We start from the raw sequence: 21932 nt of genomic DNA, 5'->3' as shown, positions 1-21932 counted from the left end.
GCCAACCTAGCAGTTCGAAAGCACGTCAAAGTGCAAGTAGATAAATAGGTACCGCTGTGGCAGGAAGGTAAACGCCGTTTCCGTGCGCTGCTCTGGTTAGCCAGAAGCGGCGTAGTCATGCTGGCCACATGACTCGGAAGCTGTACGCCGGCTCCCTTGGCCAATAAAGCGAGATGAGCGCCGCAACCCCAGAGTCGGTCACGACTGGACCTAATGGTCAGGGGTCCCTTTACCTTTACCTTTTAAGCTAGTTGGAAAAATAAAGTAGCGTAACAAGAACGGCTGGAAGTCAAGTCACTTGGTGGGTGTCTGTGTGGGGTAGGTGTGTAGGTATGTTGATATGTATAGTATAGGTAGGTATTATATAGAGTAATGTAGGTATGTTTTATGTTATGAAAATAAGGTAATGTGCTGTGTACGTGTATTGTGTAAATGTATATATATGTGTTTTATATGTAAAAAGAAAAAGAAAACATTCTCCTTCTGCAATGCTTTATCAACCTTCCATGGGAAAGGTTGATGGATATGTTTCCATTGTCCTCACTTGCTCTCACCCTTAATCGACTTCATATGGCCTTTATTGACATCATCACCATGTAACCGCTGAGTCCTGTTGGGCCAGATTTGAAACAGAGTCCTGTTTAGCCCAGCATCCTGTTCCCCTCAACACAATGCCTACAGGGAGGCTACAAGCAAGGTTTGGAGGCAACTTGTCTCTCTCACTGATCACTGTCCCCCCCATATCAGTATTCAGTGAGTGACCTGCTGCTTCTGAAAGCGGTTCCATCATGACAAATAGCCATGGATAGATGATGAGTTTGTCTAACCCCTCCAGCCATCTAAGCCAGTGGCCATGGCAGCTTGTGGTAATGAGTTCCACATATTAATTATGTGTTATATGGTGCATCCTCTGTTCTGGATGTACTACTAAGCATCTACTCTATTCCCAACTTAAGAATGGAAAGTGAAAGCAGTGGACAACAAAAGAGGTTTAAAGATGCTTTTAAGACAAATCTTTTAAAAAATGCGGTATAAGCACAGATAACTGGGAAACACTGGCCTGCGAGTGCTCCAATTGGAGAATAGTTTCTACCAAAGGCATGGACTTTGAAGAAGCATGAACTCAGGACAAAAGGGAGAAATGAACTAAAAGAAAGGCACGTGTTCATGGAAGACAATCTTTCTCGGCTACGAGTGATCACCAAATAAAAAGACTACTAGATCAGACAGGTAGCCAATGGTAGTTCTACTCAGAGTAGACCTACTGAATTTAATGTACACAACTAACTTAGGCTTGTTGAGTTCAGTGTGCAACTTAGATGGAGACAACCCTCGTTTTCAATTGCACAGCATTGGGGGGGGGGTGGAAAGTATCCTGCACCAAACAGAGAATAGAATAGATAGCAGAGACTTCTTGAGATGCTATCCCTCCTTGATCTGAGCAGTGGTACTGAGAACACATTGTGGACCCTAGCCCTGCCACTGCTACAGACCTTGATAGAATCTCCAAACTTGGACTTCCCCACTCCCTTCCTTCCCAATCCCTACCCGCAACCCCAGGAGGTAGGGGGTCTGGGTGGAGCTGCAAGCGCAGGATCACATGCCCCACCTTGCCTTCATGTAGGCCATCCACGCGCCTGGGGCTAGCCCAGTATGTGCTCTCTGGGCGTCAGCCAGTCCCGTGACGCTTCGTCGGGTTGAGTCTGGACTTGACGGAGCTTTTAAGTTAATTGCAATTAACTGCATAAACTGCATCAGCTAACGTTCACACAGCAAGCCAGTGGACAGGGGCCAAGGCAATCGAGCAACTGGGTGGCAGAGGCAAAGAAAACACACCGCATGAAGCAGAACTGGAGGAAGCTTCAAAGGAACCTTTTCCAAACCTTTCTTGCCAACAAAAACCCATCCATCCAAAGGTGTTCCCTTGCAGATCTGCTTCTTTTCTCCTGGAACTTCAACAGGTGCAAAAATAAATGTTGGGCTTAAGGGTCATGAAACAGGTGTGTTTTACAGCTGCAGCTCCAGGGTGTATCCTCCTGGCCAGTGTGGGAACTCATATGAAGACATTATTCTGCCATATACTGAGTCAGATCATTAGTCCATCCAGCCTAGAATTGTTTGGTTTGATTGACAGCAGCTCTCTAATGTCAGGAAGTTTTCCTTATTTCCTTTCCCTCTACTTTCTCACTGTCCTGTTCCTTCTCCTTTCTGGGTGTATTACAGAGTCACAGAGACAATGCCTCTGCCCCAAGGAGCTTACAATCCATATGTCAGCAGATGAGAGGGAGGGTGACAGAGGCAAGAGGTGAATTGTCAATGTCGGTTTTTCTCCATTTCTCATTTTCCCACTCTTTAGTTCAGTCCTCCACATTCACACCTGAGTCCTCACAAAAACTCATCAGTATTTTAGTGTGAATATCTCCTTGTATATGCATGTTTGTGTGTAATTTTAGCTAATATACGCATTTTGGCAAAGCCATTTCCCCTTAAAATACAGTATTGTAAATTTTTGGGGTATGTACATGGAGTTTAATAGACAGTTTATCCCAGTATGTTCGGTTTTTGGCTAGAGAACAATATTTGGCTAGAGAACTTGATTGCAAAATCCAGTGAATTGCAAAGTTTGAAAGATGGCTGTGTTTTAGATCCTAGATTGTTTCAGAAAACATGAATTAGGTAGATTGTGAACTGCCCCAAATTTCACTTTCACCTCTTGCAAAGGGAGAAGGGAAGGTTGCGTTCAAATGTTTGAGGAGAGTTTGGAAAGGAACTGTGAGCATAAGGAGCATCAAGTCATTTATGAGGTCAGGAGATTGGAGGATGGGATAGTTGAAAGAGGTACCATGGACACCCAAACCTTGGGTCCTCAACAGTTGTTGGCCAACAACTCCCATCTTCCTTGGCCATTGGCCATGCTGACTGCAGGAGATGATAAGTTTGGCACAAAGGTGAGCCTTATTTGAGATATGCCAAGATCATGCACTGAACAGTTCCCTGCCCCTTCACAGATAGGAAACCTCTCTTGGACTTGAACTCCCATCAGTCCCAGGGCTCAAGGATGATGGGAACTGTAGTCCAGCAACAATTAGCTGTCCCTGTTCTGCTTCTTGCCAATCCTAAAGCCAGTCATCTCTGTGTTGGAGATCACAAACCACAATGAATCATCCTCCTTCATCCGTAATCAACAGCTAACTAATCTGTTGCAGCCACTTCTGGGGAGGATCTTCCCACAGTCCGCTATGTGCTTCTGGAATGAGCTGGTGCAAGTGGCCTGTTTGCTAAGAGCAGGTTGTACCAGAAGATTTGGTTTTCCCAGGCTGGGACAGATTAAAGGGGAGTTTTTAATCACTTTGGTTCTTTAGTATCTAGTTGAATTTTGTGCCACAAGGCCTCTAGTCCTATCGGACTTTCGATTTTGGTTCGGTGGGGAGACCCATAGCTCACTGGTAGGGTCTATGCCCAGTGTAAAATAGGTCTCTGGTTCAGTTCTTGAAACCTCTGTTCATTAGGGCTGTGTACTGGTTTCAGCTGCAGCCTGAGTCCCGTACCAAATTAAGCTGATTCAGTGGGATCTGGGTGTCACCTGAGTCAGGCTGGGGCAGCCCTGACTTGCTGCAGGTTGGGTCAGGTGGCCCCAAGCTATCCAGGGCTGTCATGCATTAGGACATCAGGCAAGAAGTAGAGGCAGCAAAGCAGGAAGAAGTATAATAGAATCATAGAATTGTAGAATTGGAAGGGTCCCTGAGGGTCATCCAGTCCATCCCCTGCAAAGCAAGAATCTCAGCTAGAGCATCCATGACAGGTGACCATCCAACCTCTGATTAAAAACCTCCACTAGCTCCCAAGGGAGTCCATTCCACTGCCAAACAGCTCTTACTGGCCGATAGTTCTTCCTGATGTTTAGATGGCATTCCCTTTCTTGTATCTTGAATCCATTGGTTCGGGTCATTGCTTCTAGAGCAGGAGAAAACAAGCATGTTCCATCTTCCATGTGACAGCCATGTGAAGATGGCTATCATGTCTCCTCTTTTCCAGGCTAAACATACCCAACTCCCTCAACCATTCTTCATAAGGAGAGTCAGAGGACTGACTAGGAAAAGAAAGAGGTGGTTGTGTGTGGATGCCTTTGGATATGATTTGCAGGGTGCTGTATGTCAAGTGACTTTTTGCCCAGTGTTGTCTCCTTCCCACCAGATACCTTGCTCCCTGAAACAGCACGTAGCAGGATCAAATCTTCTGTGACAACAGGATGCTGGACTGGTTGGGCCCTTTGCCTGATCAGACAGGCTCTTTTTAGGTTCTTATGCCCCTGACTGTTGGCCATAGTTGCCTGGGGCTGATGGCAGCTGGAGTCCACATACAACTGGAGGATACCAGATTGGCAACTCCTTGTGTTGGCAGTACATGATTGGATGCACCAAAGATCTGACACAGCTTCAAATAAATGTGTGTGTTTGTGTACGTGTGTGTGTGTTGTGGGTCAGGAAGCTTGTCTTCCTTCACAGTCTCAAGATGCCAACAACTTTCCGAGAGAAGGAGGAAAGAAACACTGAAACAGGGATCTTATGGTATTCCTGTCTGCAATTTTCTTGGATTGTTTGATATCTGAGCTCGGTTGGAAGCAATTTTCTACAGAGCCATAATTTCTGGAGAGTGATTCGTTAGAAAGCAGGTCTAATTAATTCCAAGGGCGCTGTCCATTTGAATCACAAAGATGTTCGATTAATAACCCTGCTCAGAACGAAGTGCGAATTATTAGCATGGCTGATGTGTTCACACTGACCGTTTATAACACACACACAAGCAGCCATTGTTGACTTGACGAATAAAGGCTAATGCAACATTACAAGGAGCTCTGGGCTCCCATTAAAATTGACAGCATTGCTCTGGAATCTGTAGCACACTTGGGGAACCCAGCAGGGTTGGTCTTGAACCAGGGCTCTCAGCATTCAGGCTGTGACACATTCCCTCTGATGGGTCACCAGAGCCACATTTCTCTCACACAACAAGCCTTGTGGACTGAATTGTTTTTCTCAAGGATGCCATTTACGCTGCAGTACTTGAGTCACCACCTGACTGAACACTTAGTCACCTGAAGCCAAGGACCAATCCAATGCCACCAGGCCTTAAAGAGCCCCAGTCTCAGAGCTCTATCGTCATTATTCTGAGTGGGCTTTGATGTTGACATCCCGTCTGAACTGGGCTCAATTTGTGCATTTAAAGCAGTATCATGCCACTTAAACAAACAAACAAACATGGCTTCCCCCAAAGAATCCTGGGAATTGTAGTTAGAGGTAGTGAGTGTAGTTACAAGGCCTCTATTCTCTCCTTAGAGTTACAACTGTTGAGTGGTTTAATAAGCAGTCCCTCTTCCTGGGGAATTTAGCATGCAGGAGGTTCCATGTTGAACCCCTGATACCTCCAGGTAGGACTGGGAGATGCCCCTGTCTGAAACCCCAGAGAACTGCAACCCCAGTCACTGTAGACAACATTGAACTACAAACAATGGTTTTTCTTGCAAAGCAAGCAAGAAAAAGTAGCTGAACCTTAACCTCTGGTTCAGAAAGAAACACGAGGTTTAGAAAGAGCTGCTCTTGCTTCACATTTTCTGCTTACTCAGGGATTTCACAGAGGCAAACTGTGTCCATAAAAACCTGCAGAGAAGCCATCTTACAGAGGAAAGCAGCGCTAATCAAAGGGAAACCATGCAGCAAGCTGAGGCAAGTTTCGCCTGCCAAAAAAAAAAAAAGAGGAGCCACAAAAGCTGTAGCACACCCTTCTGTGTTTCTTGCTAGCAAGGCAGGCGTCTCTGGGATGCTAAGCACCTAGGTGAGCACCTATCTCACCTAACTGATAGGGTTGCCACCATCTGTTTTCCAGCGGGCTCCTGTGCCTTTCACAGCTGCACGGCAAGCAGAAATTTGGGTAGTGGAGCTTTCTTGTCAGAGGCAGGAAGCTCTTAAAGGCAGTTAAAAATGTTATTAATAATATTATTCACAATGATGATGATTATTATCCACCCTTCAACGTAAGGTCCCAGCATGGGTTACAACATTGAAACACAGTTTTAAACAACTGACAATCGCAAAAATAAGGTGGGTTCTAAAAATATACACCTCAAGGGTCAAATGGAAGAGTAAAGAGGTGCTGATAATGCAAACTCCTGATATCACTCTGTGCTGCGCTAAGCTTACTTCTGGTTTGTGATGGGGTATCTTAGACCTGTGGTGCAGCCTTGAACCCATACACTGGCCAACCTGATGCTCTCCAGATCAGCCCCGGGCACCAGGTTGGGGAAGACTGCTATACCCACTTCCTCAGAAAAATCTCCAATGTGACCTGTACCCAAGAAGGTGAATACAGTGGTACCTGTGCGTACGCTTCAGGTTACAGACTCCACTAACCCAGAAATAGTACCTTTGCTTCAGGATGAGAACAGAAACCGTGCTCTGGTGGCACGGCAGCAGCAGGAGGGCCCATTAGCTAAAGTGGTGCATCAGGTTAAGAACAGTTTCAGGTTAAGAACGGACCTCCTGAACAAATTAAGTACTTAACCCGAGGTACCACTGTATAGAATTATGGCCCTGCCCATTCTGCAACTCATTGGTTGAACCTGAAACCTTGGCATCATCTGCACCACGCTCTAGCCAACTGAGCTATCCAGGCTGCACAGTGGGGTGCTCTACTTTTCATTTTATTCAGAATTATTTTGCAATTACTCCCTCCCAGCTCAAACGTTGCTACAAAACCCTCTAGTTGCTTCTGGACTCCGATAACCATCAAACCTGACCACTGGCCATACTGGCTGGGGCTGATGGAGTCAGACGACACCTGCAGGGCAACACCTGGTGCTCCACCCCAATCATAGAATCGTAGAGTTAGAAGGGACCATGTGGGTCATCTAGTCCAACCCTCTGCAATGAAGGAATGTTTTGCCCTTGGTGGGACTCGAATCCATGACCTTGAGATTAAGAGCCTTATATTATATTATAATTTTAGAATACCTAACTGTGAAGATACATAGAATGAAAGGGTTTAAGGTCAGTGAGAAAGAGGAGGATAGGTTTGAGAAGATATTGAATTATTTGTGTAGGTTTGAACAATTTGGGGCAATTAAAATGTTAAAAGTTAAATAAACCTTGTGGAAGGAGGAGTGTTAAGGTATAGAGAAGTGTACATATGGTTAATTTGAATATGTATATTATTGAATACGTATATTATTGAATATTGTATACCCAATGTATCAGCTGCCTGGGGGGATTCACTGTTTGTGTTTTGGTGGTTGGTAAAAAAACAAAACAAAAACAAAAGAGCCTTATGCTCTACAAACTGAGCTATACAAAGGTCATTGTTATATCAAGATTACACTAGGATTAGTCTGGTGTTTTTTTCCCCACTTGACCCCAGTCTGAGGTCTCCACCTATCCTTATCTTCCATTGTTTCATGCCTCTTATCTCTTGCTGTTTACCATCTTACACATCCAGTTTCAGTTACTACTTTCTCCTAGTTTTCACCCTGCTCCCTCCTTTGTGCCCCTGTCTCTTTGGTGTTTGCTCTTCCCCTTCCCGTCTACATTTCCCTTCCAACCCATCAAACTTCTCCTTCACTTCATTAAAAAAAAATAAAAAAATGGAGACAAAGCAAGAGGGGAAAAACATGAATTGGCAGCGTGACTCAGTTGCAGAGTGAATAAGCATTCACTTGTCTCGACATGTTTTCGCCAATAGCCTCCCAGGAGTTTCTCACAGCGAAAACACCTCCCAAACGATGGGCTCACAGCCTCTTGCTGCACATTGGGGCTGCATTTTCCCAGTGCTAAAGCATTTCCTTTGAAGGCTGCTGCTGCACATGACCTCATGTCAGAAGAAAGGGCTCAAAGCAGGGTGGGATTGGCTTTGCGTGTGATATTAGGGGGCAGCAAATCCGTTTCAGTTTCTCCTTTATTTCCTATCTTACCTGCAGTTCTTCACACACTTTTGCAAAACAATTCCCCCTGCTAACATGCATTTCTGCATGTTGGTTACACAAAAAGATGCATTTTAAGGCACATTTTACTTTGATATATACATTCTTATACAGATCACTTGACTGGAGGACTGTACTGCAAAATTCAGAGAAGTGTGGATTTCAAAGCTGTGTTTCGGTTTGTGCATTGGTTTGAGAAATACAAATTAGGCACTTCCTCATTACAGTGCAAGGAAACCCTAATTCTTCCCTATCTGTAGCTACATGCTGCATGGTAATTTTGTGTCCATTTACATGCATTTTTATATGGGTAAATTTTGTGTTCGTTAACATGCATTTTTATGTGGGAAAAGCAGAAACCAGCTGCATCTGCATCCAACTCAGCAATACAACTTCAAAAGACCCCCAAAGTGGGTGGGGGGATGGGAATTGTTGATGTCTACAAAATGACAACTTCTGCAATCCATTCTAGCTGCACTTTAACAAGCCAAATATCAATCAGGGGCAATTGACAGTGTGTGATTGACCAGAGACTTGTACCGGGAGATGTGGCATGTGGCTCTAAACAGGGATAGCTGGATCATATGGAGTCTTGAGTCCCATAAATGAAGGGGAGAAGATGCAGAAATAAAGATGCAGAAATATGCTCACTCTGCATCAAAGGAGGGAAGTGGCACATGGAGAATCCTTCAAACACATATCTCAGCAGGTTTTGCTCCCTGTTTCTTGGCCGTGTCCCTCCCTTGTTTGTTTACACAGGTCTAGTAACCTGCGCAATTGACCTATTTCACAGCTCTGTTGTGAAGCTTGCTTTATTGGGTTTTGCAAAGGACTCTGGATTCCACAATGACACTTAAAGATGCTTTATAGGGTTTCCCTCGCTCTGTGACTCAGACTTCCAGTCTGGGTGGCTCATATGAGAAAATTGGTCACCCCCTGCTCCAAATCTCCTGCATGATCTCTGTAGATGGAAATAAACAGGGCGTGGGTAGGAAATGCATGACTGGATCTCTTGACATCTTTTTCAGAGCGGCCACAGGGAAGTGGTGCTGAGAAGGTAGAAATTAACCTTACCCCTGCGACTTTTCCCTGATCTAAATAGGTTCCATGCAGGAAGTTGCTGTTAGACACATAAAGAATGGGGCAAAGACAGGTGTCCACATTTCCCCCCTACCACTGAAGCTGTTAACACCTTCAGATTGGAAGTGAAGGGCAATTTTGAACAGTTAATGTCAGGTAGATATTTTCAGGGAAGAGCTGTAGCTCAATTGTAGAGCACAAGTGTTACATACATACAGTCCTAGGTTCAATCCCTGGCAATCCCAAAGGATCATGTAGCACAGGTGTGGGAACTTTGGCCCTCCAGACTTCACTGAACTACAACTCCCATCAGCCTCAGCAAGCATGGACAATGGCAAGGGATGATGGGAGTTGTGGTTCAGCAACATCTGGAGGGCCAAAGCCTCCCCATACCTGACAAAGCAGGTAATGGGAAAGATCTCAGCATGTGACCCTGGGGTGTTCCTGCCAGTCACAGTAGATAATCCTGGGTTATGTTCTCTGTGCATGGATGGTCTGAAACCAGCCTGATGACAGTGCCAATGATCACCCAGTGTAGGGTTTCAATGGATCTCTTCCACCCTCTGTCCCAGTAAGAAAAAAAATAAAATTGTTCATTTGCAAACTCTGTGGATCTGCTAATCCTGTGCCAAGGAGGATTAAATTGGTTGCTGCAAGCGGCGTCAAGACTTGCTGCAGTCCAGAAAAATCCCGTGTGAAGCTCCAGTTACAGTCAGCTGTGAACAAGACTAATTTGCAGCCAGGGCCAAAGATAACACAAATTGAAAGTGGAACTGGCAGAACGTGTCTGTGGGGAGCTATCTGGCAAAGCCTGTAGCCCTGGTAGGTCAGAGAAGGAATTTCAGACTTTAATATTCCAAGCGCCTTCTTTCTTCCAAGAGGGGGTAGAGGAGCCACCATGCTTGACTCGATGGGTTTTTCCTTCGTACTCCTATTCATGCAAAAACATTTGGAGCAACGCGTAAAGTGGAAACAATATCAAGCAACAGCACTAAGGGCAAAACAATAAACAAGCAATAAAACGGCACGAGTTGTATTTGTTTCTTTGGAATATTCATGAATCACCTATAATCATAGCTCCTTAAGTGGTTTCCAAGAAAATAAAATGTATGCAGAATACATAAATGGCGAGAGGCATGATCAGAGTTCAAGGACAAAGTCCAGCTGGGCAAGAACACTCAGGGAAAGGGCAAGGTAGGGCCTGTGAGACAGAGTCCTGAAGGCTAGACCAGTGGCGTAGCGTGGGGGGTGCAGGGGGGGCCGGCCGCACCGGGCGCAACATCTGGGGTTAGGGCAAATCCACGGGTTAGGGGGCGCAAATCCATGGGTTAGGGGGCGCAAATTACTTGCCTTGCCCCGGGTGCTGACAACCCACGCTACGCCACTGGGCTAGACAGAGAGGTGTGGGAGACCCATGTTCGGTCCCTGGCCCTGCGGTTCCCCACTTCTGCAGTAGAATATTAAAGTGACCAGATAAGATTATGGAAATGCTTGCTGAAATAAAAATGTTTTCATGGTGTGCCAAAACCCAGACTGCATTGGTAGAGAAATAGTAGATAGCAGATAGCAACAAGTTATTAAAAGCCTTCTGAGATAGGAAGGTTTTTACAAGGGACCTGTGAGGCTATTTATCTTTGCAAATTCTGACCCCAACATACCTGAGCCACACATCTGAGACCAATGTACAAGTGAGATCACAGCTATCCATTGGATGGTGGTCTTCCCTGAATGTTGCAGTGTAGTCTCCCCCACCCCAAAGAGAGAGATTTCAAATGTATTTTGACATAAAATGCTTACTTTTGACCACTGAGGAGGCCCTGTTCCCTGTGGAGCCTGGTATATCCTCCCACTATGGTGGAATAAGGAGCAGAACCTCCTCAGAAAATCTTAAGTGGTGGTGAACTCATCTGGGAAGCAAAGATTCATAAGAAAATCAAGGAATACAAGGCGCTTCCTACTTGACACTGAAAGCTATTGCACAGGCAAGAGGACTAGGTTAACAAAAAACAAATAAACCATTATTTGTTAATGCACTGGGTTGTTTTTACTAGAATGAGCTGTGCAACACAATCTGTGTGGGCCGTCCTTGGGCCTGGTCCAGAAACTGCAGCTGGTGAAGAATCCAGAGGCTAGAGTATTGGTGGCAGCTGGCAGTTGCCAGCATGTTCCGCCTCTGCTAAAAACATATGCCTTGGCTGCTGCCTGTGTTAATATACAAACCTGAAGAACTTGGGCCCTGAATACTTAAGGACCACCTTATTTCCCAAACCATATTACCAAGAAACCCCAGAGGAGCCCTTCTAGTTGTCCCCCATGTTACAGAGGCCCAACTAGCCTCAGCTAGAACACAGGCATTTATTTTTATTCTTTTAATTTTATTTTTACATTTTCTATTTTACATAAACAAGCGAATTAAAAACGCAAACATGTAATTCCCCTTTGACTCCCCCCCCCATTGTGGATCTTAATATACAGTGGTACCTCGGGTTAAGTACTTAATTCATTCCGGAGGTCCGTTCTGAACTTGAAGCACTACTTTAGCTAATGGGGCCTCCTGCTGCTGCCACGCTGCTGGAGCATGATTTCTGTTCTCATCCTGAAGCAAAGTTCTTAACCCGAGGTACTATTTCTGGGTTAGTGGAGTCTGTAACCTGAAGCATATGTAAACTGAAGCGTATGTAACCCGAGGTACCACTGTAATGATTTCCCCCTCTGCATCTCTTTCATAACTCTATTCTTATAAATCCTTTATCATTCCATAGTTCAAATTTTTGCTACAAGTTTTCTGTCAATCCTACCAGTGTGTGCAATTGTTTACAATAGTTTTCCCCCCAAAATAAATTATAAACTTTCCCCATTATTTATTAAAGACCTCCTCCTCCTGGTTCCTCTTCTAATTCTTCCTGTAAGATTTGCCATCCCGGCATAGTTCATCAATTTCATCTGCCACTCTTCTTTGGTCGGAGTTGTACCATCTTTCCATTTCTGGACTAAGAGAGTCCGTACAGCCGTGGACATGTACATAAATAGTTTCATCTGGTCCTTCGGGATCTCTAGTCCTGTAATACCTAAAAGAAAAGCTTCCGGTTTCTTAGGAGAAGTTATTTTCAACATACTCTTTTTCAATTCATTATATATCATTTCCCTGAAGTCTCTGATTTCTCTAGAAATCAGGCATTTAGTATCTCTGGTTGCATGTCGTGGATCCCTCTTCCAGCAGAGATTTGGCAGGCAGCCTTGCTATCGACTTCCTCCAAGACCCTTTTTTATGTTGATGGGTCTATGCAGCCATTTAAACCTCCTGGATTTACCAGTCATGTCCATTATTATTTTGCATTGTTTTCATGGTGTTCTGTGTTTATTGAACTTGTATGTATATTGCTGTACACTGCCTCAATATTTTGCATGAGTTGGCAGCATGCAAATATTTCTTATACATACATTAACATGAAATAGTATTCAAAAAAGCATTCAGATGTGACATGCTGCAGTCACCACACTGCGATATGAATTTGGCTTGTTCCAAACGGGAATTGTCTCTGTGTTTTCCTGCATATGCAGATTGGTCTCTAGACATAACATTTGATGGGTAGGGAAGGAATGGCCAATAGGGCAGAAAATACAAATCTCAGAGGAAGAGTAGGAAGAGGTAGCATGGGAAGTGAAGTTTGGATGATGATGGAAGGAGTTGCCTTTGGAAACTAAGATGGCAAGACTGGTTCCATGGTTTGCTTCCAGCAGTGATAGCTATCCAGCAAAGACACGACTTGAATGATACCCACCCAACCTCAGATTTCCATCACCTAATTGAAAACTGGCATTTGCAGAGAGGGAACACAATATAGACAGGGCAAAATAGTTTGCTCTATAGTTTCATAGTGCTCTGTCCTCGTCCCTTGCATTTGTTATCCTGTAAAGGTTAGGGACGCGGGTGGTGCTGTGGGTTAAACCACAGAGCCTAGGACTTGCCGATCAGAAGGTCAGCGGTTCAAATCCCCACAACGGGGTGAGCTCCTGTTTCTTGGTCCCTGCTCCTGCCAACCTAGCAGTTCGAAAGCACGTCAAAGTGCAAGTAGATAAATAGGTACTGCTCCAGCGGGAAGGTAAACAGTGTTTCTGTGTGCTGCTCTGGTTCACCAGAAGCAACTTAGTCATGCTGGCCACATGACCTGTACGCTGTACGCTGGCTCCCTCGGCCAATAAAGCAAGATGAGTGCTGCAACCCCAGAGTCGGTCACGACTGGACCTAATGGTCAGGGGTCCCTTTACCTTTACCTTAAGGTTCATTAAATTACCATCCTACAATTCTGAAGGGACACCGAGCCTCATTAACAAGACGCTTCTTGTGGTGTAGGATTTAGAGCTGCCCTTGCTATTTTGCTTGAGGGCAGTGTCTTTTCCATCTTGTCTATCTGAAACCAGCAAGGATGGGTTCAAGAATAACTTTCTTTCACTTCCATATAGTGAGTAGATGGTGCTCCAATACAGGGAGAACATAAGTGATTCTATAGGATCGCCCATAGAATGCAACATAGGAGAGCTTCCAAAGTATTGTAGAGACAATTTCATGTAGTTCACGAAGCAGATTGCCACTGTCTTCTGATAATTGGATTAAAATATGGTTGAACAAAACCCTCCTAATAAATTTGACTAGTCTTACTGAAGCCTGTTTGACTTCCCTTGGCTTTCCTCAGATAATCTGCCCAAGCTGGCATCTACACAAAATTCACTTGGGAGTTTTGCTTTAAGGAAAAATCTGGCTGGGACAGAATAGGGAGAAGTTCAGTGCCCTGCACTCTCATGCAGCTTGAAAGAGATTGACTCAGGTTAGATATACTAGAAAGAAGGCGCTGATATGTTGGGTGACCTACATTGGGTGACCTACATACATATGTTGGGTGACCTGATATGTTGGGTGACCAAATTTCCTGCTGCATCTGGTAGAGATGGGGGATAAATTGAATTCAGTTGGTATTTAAAGGTGAGCCTACCTTACCTGTATTTTCCAAAGCAGCACACAGTCAAAAACACAGCCATCCATTGAAATTTATACTTTTCTGAATTATCCAGTGCAGTTCACCATCCAAGCAATGTTTACAAAAGTGCATATACTTTTTATTTTATTTCTTTCATAAAATGTATACACTGCTTGTTTATGAAAAGAAACAACCTCACAGCAGTTTACAAAGAGAACAAAACAATAAAATTATCAGTAAAAACAGTTAAAAGCAACTATTTAAAATACTCAAAAACTTTTAAACCAGCAAAACCCTAAAAATAGATTAAAGCACACATCAACATTTTACATATTTGGATAGGCTTGTCTAAACAAAAATGTTTTTAACAGGTAATGAAAGGAGTACATGGAAAGCGCCTATGTGATACCATTATATGGAGGGTAAAGTGTGAATAAAAATGGAAATATCAGTGAAAATAACATACAGAAATGCATTATATGAGGGGAAATCAAGTGGCCAAAAATGCATCTATTTGACAAAATTGCATACAGACCTGCACATATTAGGAAAAATTTGCACTGAAATGCACTGAGTTTTCACAAGAACTTGAAAAAAGAAGAAGCTACAGACTGAAGTGGAAATGTGGAGAAATGAACTTAACCATTGGGAAAATGAGACCCTGAAGGAAGTAGAAATGGACAGAGCCATACAGCCATAGCATCAGGTAACTTTCATTTGGGTTAATAGCCATGGCGAATGGAACATCTGCGGAAGTGCTTGTGGGGGAAACAAAGAGGATGCGATTGCTTCCACAGCCTAAGATGCGCTGATTCCAGCACTCCGTCACCACTGCTCACTTTCCCCCACTCCACCCTACGCTGTCTAGACACGCCTTGAGTAGAATGAGATGACAGAAGGATTATAATGACAGTGGCTGGCTGACTCATGAGTCATGGGCCACTATTGACAAACTTTGGCTCTCTGCACGCATGTGCAAACAACTAAAAATTAAATAAATGCAAGAAGTGAGCCTGAGCAATTGTAGAAGGACACAGAAATTCCTTCGTGTCCCTACCCCTCACACTGACCTAGATAGTTTGCGTATCTTGATTGTGCTAGAGAAGGAAGAAGACATGCATAGGATTCTAACCCTGACCCAGAATGCTCATGATAATTGCAGAAGATAAAACCAGACAGATCAATGGGTGATATGTTGAATTTTTGTGAGGTTCAATGTGGAAAGTAATATTTCAGTGGTTTCAGAAGTCCCTGTGGGACATGGGTGGCGCTGTGGGTTAAACCACAGAGTCTAGGACTTGCTGAGCAGAAGGTCAGCGGTTTGAATCCCCACAATGGGGTGACCTCCCGTTCTTCGGTCCCTGCTCCTGCTAACCTAGCAGTTCGAAAGCACGTCAAGGTGCAAGTAGATAAATAGGCAGGAAGGTAAACGGCGTTTCCGTGTGCTGCTCTGGTTCACCAGAAGCGGCTTAGTCATGCTGGCCACTTGACCCAGAAGCTGTACACCGGCTCTCTCGGCCAATAAAGCGAGATGAGCGCCGCAACCCCAGGGTCGGCCACGCCTGGACCTAATGGTCAGGGGTCCCTTTACCTTTAAGGAGTCCCTACAGTGACCACCCCCCAATTACTGGTCTCTCTCATTCACATTCCTCCCTCCCCTACATCCTTAATGTGCTGCTACTTCAGCACCAATTATAGAGCTTCTTCATGGTGTTATTCTAGCCAATCAGGGATCACGTTGTGAACATGATGATGTCAGGTGCCATGTAGCCAATCAGCTAGCCATTCTGATGTGGCTTTGTGATCTGGGCCAGTGTATCCCTCCATTTGCCTTGCTCCCAGGCAACATTCTTAGTCTTTTCCATTGGCTAGCAAGATGAAGCCTTCAAGAGCTGGAGAGTCTGCAAGATGTTTGCTTTGGAGGGACCAACTTCATATCAAAGTGTAGCACCATCTGGCCAGCTGCCAGCTTTCCTAACTCAAAAGGAGCAAAAGAGGACAACCAAAATGATTGAGGGGTTACCTCGACGAAATACATTTCTTTTTTTTAAAAAATGCCTAAGGAGAAATAGAACTGAGCTTTACATTTATAATGCATGGTGTGGAAGAAAGTGGAATAAGGGACATTTTTCTCATAATCCTTAATGCTGGGGATCATCCAATAAAATTATTTGGCTTCAGAGTCAGAGTGGGTGAAAGAAAGACCTTTCTCACACCACGTATCCTTATTTATGGAATATGCTGCCTCCAAGTGTGGTGATGGATGATTGCTGGCTTAGATGGTAAAAAGAAGAATAAGACAAAAGCATGGGACTATCTATAGTAATTGAGGTCATGGAAGCTATATAGAATGTCCAGATTGTGAGGCAATATGCCTCTAAATGCCCATTATTGGGGAGCAACAATTGATGACAATGCTCCATTACAGTAGATGGGGCTCTGTCCCACCAATCTCAGTCTGCCTTCAGACAGCCCCCCATATGCCTGCTTTCTTTCTTAAAGCCAGTCCAGGAGGTGGCATTGCCTGCCAGCTTCTTCCTTCTTAGTCTCAGTGTTGCCCTTTAGATTTCTGCAAAGGGATTGATGGGGGACAGAACTAGAATGAGTTGCCTCTGCCTGCCATTTGTTCTGGTGCCACCTACTGTTGGGCTCCCTGCCTTCTGCCCTACCAGTGCCTATGGACATCAGTCACCGCTGGATATTGCCATCAAGCTTGTGATCTTTTCAGAGACATCTGATTGGCTAGTTTTGGAAGAGGATGCTGCCCTTGCTGGACCATAGGTATGATCCTGCAGAGCTTGTCTTAATGTTCTTTAAGCTGCATATTTTTGTATTAATGCCAACAATGCCTGGATAGTTCAGTTGGTTAGAGCCTGGTGCTGATAACACCAAGGTTGCAGGTTCGATCCCTGTATGGGACAACTGCATATTCCTGCATTGCAGGGGGTTGGACTAGATGATTCTCAGGGTCCCTTCCAACTCTACAATTCTATGATTCTGATTATAAACAAAACACTAGTGTCAAAAGCTCCCCCGTGAGGGAACCAGTCTTGCAGTAGGCTGCTCACCAGAAACTGTTATCTGGGGAGGTTTGGACAACGAAAATGGCATAACATTTCCCAGTCTGAGCACCAGGATTACCATTTCTTCACACACTTCTCCACACAGTGCACAGTTCATCTATGGAACTCACTCCCACAGGAGGCAGTAATAGCCAACAACTTGGAGGGCTTTGAAATAGGATTGGACAAATTCACGGAGGAGAAGACTATCAGTTGCTACTACCCATGATGCCTGTGCTCTGCCTCTGTGATCAAAGGCAGTAATGCTTCTGAATACCAGTTGCTGGAAATCATCAGAAGAGAAAGTGTTGAGTCTTGCTAGTGGGTTTCCTGCAGGCATCTGGGTGGCCACTGTGAGAACAGAATTCTAGACCAGATGGGCTCCATTTGGCTTGACCCAGGAGGAGCTTTTTATGTTCTTACATCCTTACCAGACATGTTGAATGGAACATTTGTAGAAGTACTTCCTTTATTATTTTGCAGAGTTCAGTGGCTGGCTACCTGAAGTTCATTCTCTCCTACTTGAAGTGTTAAATCCAGAACAAAAGCAGGCAAGCAAGCAAGCAAGCCTTGCATACTTGCCTCAGTACATCTGAGAACACAGATCTCCACCCTAGAACATTCCTTAATCGACTCAAGTTCCCCAAAGGCTATTGTCTTAAGAGATCACCTCAACCCAAGAAGCAGAGAGTGAAGGAAGGCGGCGGCAGCAGGGGAAGGAGGGATTAAGCCCAGCATATATAGTTATAAACAGCCCGTGTAATTTGTTTTGTTTTGTTTAATGACCTGCATTTTTAAACAATTAAAGCACATGTCCTGTGCTTCTATAAAGGAGCAGGCAAGGCCTATTCTGAACCAGTAATGAAATCCTAATGCGGAAAATTATAAACACAGACGCGTACAATGCCCACATTTATTGAAATGCTCTGGTAGCTATTAAAAGCTTTGAACTAACTGGGTGCACAGATAATTGGAGGGCCGTCGAGAGAGGAAAAGACCTGACGTGTGTTGGGGTGTGTGTGTGTCCACGGAGAATCAGAATAAATAACCAGGATAGCAGGAATATAGGAAACTGCCTTATAGGGAGTCTGACTATTGGTCTATCTAGCTTAGTATTGCGCACACTGACAGGTAGCAGCTCTCCAGGGTTTCCGGCAGGGGTCTCTCCCAGTCCTACTGGGACATGCCTGGGACCCCCTGCATGCAAAGCAGATGCTATAGCACTGAGCTATGGGCCTTCCCCATATGAATACTCATAGGTGAATGAAGACATTTCTGCCAATTCTCTCACCATTTGTCAAGAGAGTAAGTGTGCAGAATGTTGTACTTTCAGCCTCCTTTAGATAAACTAGTCAAGTGTTGTGGTGCAGGCATTCAAACAACAATTTCAGAGGCTGAGATTCTCAGCTTCAGACATTTTCTGCTTCTAGTTCTCATGGAAACTCTAATATCCTTAGTTCATTGTCTGATTATGACTCTTTGCATCAATTCCAATGGCAAGCCTAGTTGCATGTACACACAAGCAGTCCACTTACCCCCCACCTTTCTTGTACATTACACTCTACGTATAATCCTGCTCATGCAGCAGAGAAGGTCACTCCACTCGTGCTGTCAACAGAAGCAACTATTTTCAAAGTAGGTAGCAGAACTGGTTGCTGCCTCTTAATGAAATTTATTTTTGAAAGAAAAAAGTGACACACAAACAACCCTTCATTCCCAAACCTGGTTAGACAAGAATGTTCTTGGGTGTGGGCTGGCTTGTATAATTAACTATGCAGCTGGCTCTCTTGATGCCTTTTGTAACATCTCTCTCTCTCTCTCTCTCTCTCTCTGGCTCTGCCCAGTGTAATTTAGGTATCTCACTTCTCCTCCCCATCTTTCAGGTGTGGCATTTAGGTAAAGCTTTTGACGTATTGTTCTTCCATTCCTTGCCGGGACAGCAGCCAGTGAGGTTGCCGGCTTTTGTGAAAGGGTAAGGTAGTCCAAGACTTCTGCCGTTTCCTGACAGTTGCAGGAGAGAGAGAAAAGAAAGAAAGTGTTGAGGCCAGGAGGAAAAGCTACGGGATGGAGGCAGCAAGAGCAAATGGGACCACAAGTAAGTCAGAAGATGTGAAGACCCCAGCCTCTCCACCAAGAGAGGCAGAAGAAGGGAAGAAACCGACTAGCCCAAGCAAAGGGGAGAAAGATGCCAACAAGAATAACACCAGCCCTGCGCTGGAGATAGAACAGCTCAAAAAATCGATATATTCTGGGGGCGACTGGAAGAGGCCAATCATCCAGTTTGTTGAATCCGATGAGAAGAGGTCAACCTATTTCAACATGGAGTCTGGGGAGGGCAAGAAGCCAGCGTTCCCCTCCATGCCTCTAGGGGAGCCTCGGAGGTCCCAGATGTCCTTCCCAGAAAGAGGGGACCTGAGGAAGTCTATATACAACATGGAAACAAAGAAAACCTTCGCCAGCGAAGGGGATGTGAAGAAGCCACTGTATTCCAGTGGGCAGATTGCAGATCTGAGGAAACCCACTGTCTCCCTTGGAGAATCAGGAGACACCAAGAGATCCAACTTCAACCGGGTGAGCAGAGGGTCCACTTCAAGGCCCCGGGTCCTTGAAGAGGTCCTCTGCGATTCCTGCATTGACAACAAGCAGAAGGCCGTGAAGTCCTGCCTTGTGTGCCAAGCCAGCTTTTGTGAGCTCCATCTGAAGCCTCACTTTGAAGGGGCTGCCTTCCGGGATCACCAGCTCCTTGACCCCATCAAGGACTTTGAAGCCAGGAAATGCCCTGTGCATGGCAAGACGATGGAGCTTTTCTGCCAGACGGACCAGGTCTGCATCTGTTACCTCTGCATGTTCCAGGAGCACAAGAACCACACCACGGTGACAGTAGAGATTGAGAAATCCGGCAAAGAGGTATTGTTCCTTTCCTACATATTATACTGGACCTTTACTCTTTCCATATCAGGAAGGGAGACATCTTGATTCAGTCTCAAGTACCCCATTTCCAACCCAGCAAACCTTCTTATGTCTAATGACATAAATGTGATACAGTGGGCCTGTCCGGCTGGTTCACACAATGCATGCCTATCACTTGATATCCCAACATGTGATGATTTGCACCCTGCTATGTGTGCACTGATATAGGATATAGGAAGAGCTGCCTGACACTGAGTCAGATCATTTGGTCCATCTGGCTCAATATTGTCTGCATTGATTGACAGAAGCTCTTTCAGCCAGGGGTTTTATCCAGACCTACTTGCAGATGCCAGGGATTGAACCTGGAACCTTCTGCATGCAAAGCAGATGCTCAAATACTGAGCTAAAACCTTTTGCCTTAGAAGTATTTTGAGGCAAAATGTTATGAAACTCTCTAGTGTTGGCAGATTCACGTATTCCAGTTGCTGCTTGATGCTGGAGTTTGCAAACAAGGAGCATGCATGTGCAGACTAATTATTGATTGTCAAGATGAAGGACAACCTGGGTCTTCATACCTTTAAGGGGAGGCCCCAAGTGCCATCCTCAAAGAAGTTAGGCTATATAAAAAAGTTAGGCTCTGGGGACCGTTCTGACGTTTGGAAGTCAGAAGCTGGGTTGTTGGTATAATCTGGATGTGTGCTCATGGCAGCTGTCAGGACATATGTCTGTGGGACCTGGGGTGTGTGTCAGGCATGGATGGTAGAGAGAGAGAGAATGGAAGACAGGATATACTGTGCTCGTGAACTGAATTGAGGGTCATTGTTGTAAGGGTGTTTCTGGCGCTGTAAAGTAGCTGAGTGACAATTACAGTGAACAGTTTACAAGGCATGGGTGATTGATGGGTTAAAGCTTGATGGGTTTTGTGCAGGAGAGAGAGAGTAAGAAAAAGAGAGACTGCTGGAAACTTCTATGGCTTAGCCCTCATATTTCTGGAAAGAATAGTTTTAGCAGGTACAACTTGTCATGACAGAGCGCTGCAGGGTGAATAAGGATGTACTCACCTGAGAGGGACTTACACCACATAGGAGGATTTTAACACCTTTCCGTTTCTGTAGAAGGGGGGTTTTTACCTCAGAAAACACCTGGAAGGAAGGGGGTAATATAGATAAACCCAAATATTTTTGGACCTTTTATTCCCTGGATGATATAAGAGGATGAAGACCCTGGCTAGACATTTCCAGTGTCCACCCCTCAAGATTCTGCCCCCCAAATACTTAACATCAACCTGTCTTCTCTTTTTCTCTGTCTCCCTACTTTTCTTTGAGAAGTGTTTATTTTCTCAAAGGATTTTCTTTTCCTTTTCTTTCTGTTTTGGGTACAACACCCTCGACACTGAAGGTGCCCAGTGGCTTAAAAAGGTATAGTCATGTTTTATACAGGGAGCCTCACAAAATAGTTTTAAAGACATATGAATAATCATAACAAAAAAAAATTCTCTCAGAAACAGCTGAGAAGACTTTTTTTAAAAATGAAAGGATTTTCAATTTATTTATTTTTTACCTAAGAAGAGGTGGAGAATTAGGGGAAGCTAATGGCTGTGGCATCCATTGAAAACTCTATCTGATGTGTTTTCTCAACTAAGCAACAGTTCATGAGGTAATAATTTCCTACATGTAACTGCTAAAGAATAGGCCATTGGAAATAAATAGATGGCATTATAAAAACAGCCAGGCCAGTCAAAATATTGGTCAGAGGCACCCTCAACAGGAAGTGTATAATTTTAGGATTCACAGCAGCAACAAAAATCAATGTATTCTCACCTCTAAATCCTATCCAGCATTTCAGCCAGCAATGCACTCCTCTAGGCTTCTCCAATCTATCCACACCACTGTGGATTTTTTCCTTTTCCTACTGACACCCAACATTTCACAGCCAGCG

At 44.5% G+C, this 21932-nt stretch overlaps 1 protein-coding gene across 3 annotated transcripts in view; it reads left to right on the top strand.

The window, feature by feature from the left end:
• Positions 1–18914: 18914 nt before the first annotated feature.
• Positions 18915–21932, top strand: part of TRIM29 (tripartite motif containing 29) — a 46829-nt gene continuing 43811 nt past the window's right edge. For 2 of the 3 annotated variants that reach the window (XM_081843133.1, XM_081843131.1), the window contains exon 1: positions 18916–19991. In XM_081843133.1, coding sequence (XP_081699259.1) covers positions 19149–19991 — 843 coding nt within the window. In that variant the 5' untranslated portion in view covers positions 18916–19148. Of the gene's footprint in view, positions 19992–21932 lie in introns of all 3 variants that reach the window. The other variant, XM_081843132.1, reaches the window with a different exon arrangement.

Source organism: Podarcis erhardii, assembly GCF_964252035.2.
Source record: "Podarcis erhardii genome assembly, chromosome: 16".
Taxonomy (NCBI): domain Eukaryota; kingdom Metazoa; phylum Chordata; class Lepidosauria; order Squamata; family Lacertidae; genus Podarcis; species Podarcis erhardii.
This window is presented reverse-complemented; position numbering and strand designations above follow the sequence as displayed.